The sequence below is a fragment of the Oryza brachyantha genome, chromosome 1, assembly GCF_000231095.2.
Source record: "Oryza brachyantha chromosome 1, ObraRS2, whole genome shotgun sequence".
Taxonomy (NCBI): Eukaryota; Viridiplantae; Streptophyta; class Magnoliopsida; order Poales; family Poaceae; genus Oryza; species Oryza brachyantha.
Window position 1 is genome coordinate 21,512,999 of NC_023163.2, and position 4,155 is coordinate 21,517,153.

Here is a 4,155-nt window from a genome sequence, read left to right on the forward strand (position 1 = left end):
TAATCATGAACTAATTAGACTCAAAAGATTTGTCTCAAAATTTCTTTCATAACTGTGTAATTAGTTTTTGGTTCATCTATGTTTAATGCTTTATTTAGGTGTCTAAAAATTCGATATGATGTTTTTAGAAAAAAATTTAGGAAGGAAACAAGCCCTGAATCACCCGCAAACGATGGATCCGTACATCGTCGTCGCTGATGCAAAGCTCACAGCATCTCGTGTACCACTGGATCCGTCTTGAAATAACAACATTTTTTATTTTTTATATAATGTTTTTTTCTTTATTTTATTTAAAACTTTTTTATGATTAATATTTTTTTTCTAGATGATAAAATATAAATAATATTTTATACGTGACTATTTTTTGTTTTTTATAAATTTTTTATATAAGATGAATAATTAAACGTTGGACACAGAAAAAACGAAAAATAAATCTACTGGAAGGCGGAGGTAATACCAGTGGTAGATTTTTCTCCGCGGACTTGTCGTCAGTGCGAGAGTGTGCAACACAGCCACAGTAGAGGAGGAGGCGTATCATTGCCGGCCTCCTGCTCCAACCTATTAACTCATTCGCATAATAACTCTATTTTTTATTTTTCCAAACGTTTGATCATACATCTTATTTAAAAAAATTATAAAAAAACTAAAAAATTAGTCACGTATAAAGTGTTATTTATGTTTTAGTATCTAGTAACAATAAAAATATTAATCACAAAAATTTTTTAAATAAGACGAAGAGTCATGATATTGTATCTAGAAACTGGAAAATAAATTTATTATAGGACTGAGTAGTATAGTAGACGCCGATCCGATACTACCACTTGTAAACCCTTATCCTTCCAGAAACCTGAGCGCCGTGTAGTAGTGTTCCAATCAAAGAGTCCACCGGCTGCCCTGGATGCCGTTTTCGCCTGGCCGGCCGGCCGGTCGGTCGTCGGAACAACGTTGATTCCGCTGGGTATTCGCTTTCGCCCGGGCCGGTCGCCGTCGAGAGTCGAGACAACATTACTAATTCGAGGTCACTTATTAGTCAATTGTTTCAAAAAATTAAATCCATCAAGTGATTGTGTGAGACGTTAAATTTAAATTAAATAATAATAAAGGGAACCAAACAAACTAGCAAGTAGACAATAAGTACAATTTTTCAAGAAAATTTAATGGACAAATATTTGATCGATAGATTAAAATTTTTTAAACTGTTGACAAATAGCAAACTCGTACTAATTGGGTTGGGGTTTTTCATTAGTCTCCTCGTGACATGATGGTGTGCATGCCGCATCAGCAGAGCAGCGCAGCTTGATTCCAATGGCCGTATCAATCGAGATCGATCGATCACAGGAAGATTCAGATACGGCCGGTGCCATCGCCAACAATCCTACCTCAGACTGAGCTGGAGGGTTAGATGCTACACTAGGGCTAGTTACAGTATCAAGCATGATGGTGGTGCTATATACTGGCACTGATCGCCTCTCGACGTCAATGTACGTGTTGCACATGCCAAAAAGATCACGCCTTGCATGCAGGTGATTAAACTAATCGAGTCGAGGCACCAACAAAGCAGAGCTCGCAGAGGAGGAGGGAGGCAGGCACCTAACCGAGGGCTCATCTGGAGGAGGAGGGATTAGCTAGAGACCACCACACCACACCACCCACCGCCCTCCCTTCCCCCCAGCTTGCGTTTTGTTGCAATGCGGCGCCAGGACCAGCACGCGCGAGATGGCTAGATGCCGTGGGAACAGAGCAGTAGTACTTGCGACGCGTTGCTTTTGTTCATTTCCAGATCTCCTTTTCTCTCTCTCTCTCTTTTTTTTTAAAAAAATTTCTTGAATCTTCTCTGTAGCTATTGGCGAGCATATCCCTGCAAAAAGTCACTGTTTCCGGCTTCCCACCTGTTGCTGATAAGTTTAGCATATCATGTCTACAGCTACGTGTGTCAGTGTGTGCAATTTGTGCATGCATGCCGCCATGGGCGCGCCCATCAGATAGCTCAGGGCCAGCAGAGCTTTCCCTTTCCAATCAAACAACATAGGGCACCCCCCGGGACATGCATGCACCTGGGGCACGGTGCAGGTTGTACTAGTACTAGATAGATAGATGCTCGAGACACAACACGTCACATCTCCCGGACTGCACAAACGCATCAGAGAAGCTAAGGAAATAACATATAAAAATTTGCAGATGGAGAAATTTGTCCTGTGGTTTTGGTTAATTCGACTGGAAGCTGGACAATTTCAAATGTTTCTTCTTCTTCTTCTCTTTGTCAGTTGGGAGCCTTCTAGGGCTATGCTTCATTAGTGTAATACTACTAGTGTACACTTGGAGGAAAAGATTTACAGCAAAGCAAGCAAGAACATGGACGAATAAATTAACAAAACCAAGTGAGGTTAGATAGGATCAAGAAGGGATTAAGCTAGCTAACCACCTGAATTATGATGCATGGGAGCAAAAAGACACTAGCTAGAGAGATCGAGCTAATAGTGCTACTCTACACTAGTGCCAGCTCTATGCATTGCTTCTTGAACGCCGCCGCCGCCGCCGCTTGTGGAGGCGTCGTCGTCGCCAAGTCCCTCGCTCTCTTGCACCCGGCCATCTGCTGCTCCGGCGCTGGCGTCTTGAGCAGGTCCACGCCGAAGAGCCTGACGGTCTTCACCGGCGACGCTGCTGGCTGATCAGCGGGCGCTGCGAGGGCGGCGCTGGTCGTCCGTACTAACTTGCACTCGATGAAGAGCTTGCCTTCGTCGCCGGTGCTGGTGGCGGAACGGTAGAAACCGACGACGTCGCCTGCGTGGAGGCCCTTCTCCTTGACGAAGCGGCTCCAGCCCTTGGTTAGCACGTAGCTCTGACTGCTGTTCCAGTACGAGTACCGAAACCGCCATACCTTGCCGGCGGCGTCCTCGAAGTTGAGGAGGACGCCCTTGCTCTCGCCGCCGGCGGACGGGAGCTGTAGCGGGAAGTGCTTCTCGGCGTGCTGCTTCGGTATGACAAGCCTGTTCAGCTTGCCCACGTCGCTCGGGGTGACCGTCTTGTCGAACAGGTGGTCGCGCGCCGCGGCGCCGGCGGAGGGGGAGCGGGGCGAGGAGAGGTTGTCGTTCGCGAGGCAGGCGGTGGTGGTCGCGGCCGACGGGGTGGAGGCCGCGAGGGCGCGCTTGCTCTGCGCGAGCTCGTCGAAGTAGGTGTGCTTGCGGAGCATGTCGACGACCTCGGCCTTGGAGCGCGTAGCGAGGAAGCGGAGCTCGGCGGCCGCGTCGGGGTCGGCCTCGGCGAGCGGGCGGAAGTTGGTGACGGCGTCGCGGCCGCGGAAGCGCTGCGCGGCGACGTCGTAGGCGCGCGCGGCGTCGTCCTCGCCGGCGAACGTGCCGAGCCACACCCGCTGGTGGCGCTCGTAGATCTGCGCGCCCCACCGCCCGTTGGGCTGCGGCACGACGCCCTTGAACTTGGACGACGGCAGCTTCCCTCCCGCGCCGCCTCCACCCACACCCACACGGGCCCCGGCCCCGGCCCCGGAGTCCGCCTCCGCCCCAGGCTCCGCCGCGTCCACCACCGCGCTGGCGCCGCTCCCCATGCGCTCCAGCGGCGCCGTCTCCGCCGCCGCCGCCGCCAGCGCCCTCAGCTTGTCCGCGGACGACGAGCCGCCGCTGTTGGTGTCATCCACCAGGCAGCTGGAGCTGTCCATTTCAGTATAGATCGAGCTCACACCACACACTACCACCACCACCACACTCCCAGCTAGTCTCAGCGTCTCAGCTCTCCTCCTCCCTCGTACGGACACAACGCAACCCAACCCAATTCAACTCAAAACTATCTCTGGTTCCTTCTGTTGCGATCGATGCTGCTGCAGGCGGCAAGCGTAGGAGAGGAGAGGAGAAGCGGCGCGGGGAAGGGAGGGATATATAGGAGCCGTGGAAGGGTGGGTGGGGTGGGTTGCGATAGATGCCGGAATGGGGGGCGGGCTACCATACTTGCCCCTATACGGCTCATACCATGTCCGCGTGGAGGGAAGGAGGCAGATGGTTTGCTACTTTTGTTTTGTTTTGTTTTGGTTTCTTTTTCTTTTTTCTCTTTTCGGTGGCTGGATCATTATAAAAAATGTTCATGGTGTTGTGTTGGACTTTGGATAGAGCGACGTCACGCCACGGGGGAAGGGAGAGTGTCAAG

At 50.7% G+C, this 4,155-nt stretch overlaps 1 protein-coding gene across 1 annotated transcript; it reads right to left on the minus strand.

The window, feature by feature from the left end:
* Nucleotides 1-2,222: 2,222 nt before the first annotated feature.
* On the minus strand, nt 2,223-3,847 carry LOC102704762 (AP2/ERF and B3 domain-containing protein Os01g0693400). The gene has a single exon (XM_015835737.2). It carries the CDS (start codon nt 3,671-3,673, stop codon nt 2,486-2,488), a length of 1,188 nt encoding a protein of 395 aa, XP_015691223.2. The 5' UTR covers nt 3,674-3,847; the 3' UTR covers nt 2,223-2,485.
* Between the last annotated feature and the right edge of the window lie 308 nt (nt 3,848-4,155).

Coding starts and splice junctions, on each gene's coding strand:
- LOC102704762 (XM_015835737.2), bottom strand. CDS start 3,673: ATGGACAGCTCCAGCTGCCTGGTGGATGACACCAACAGCGGCGGCTCG.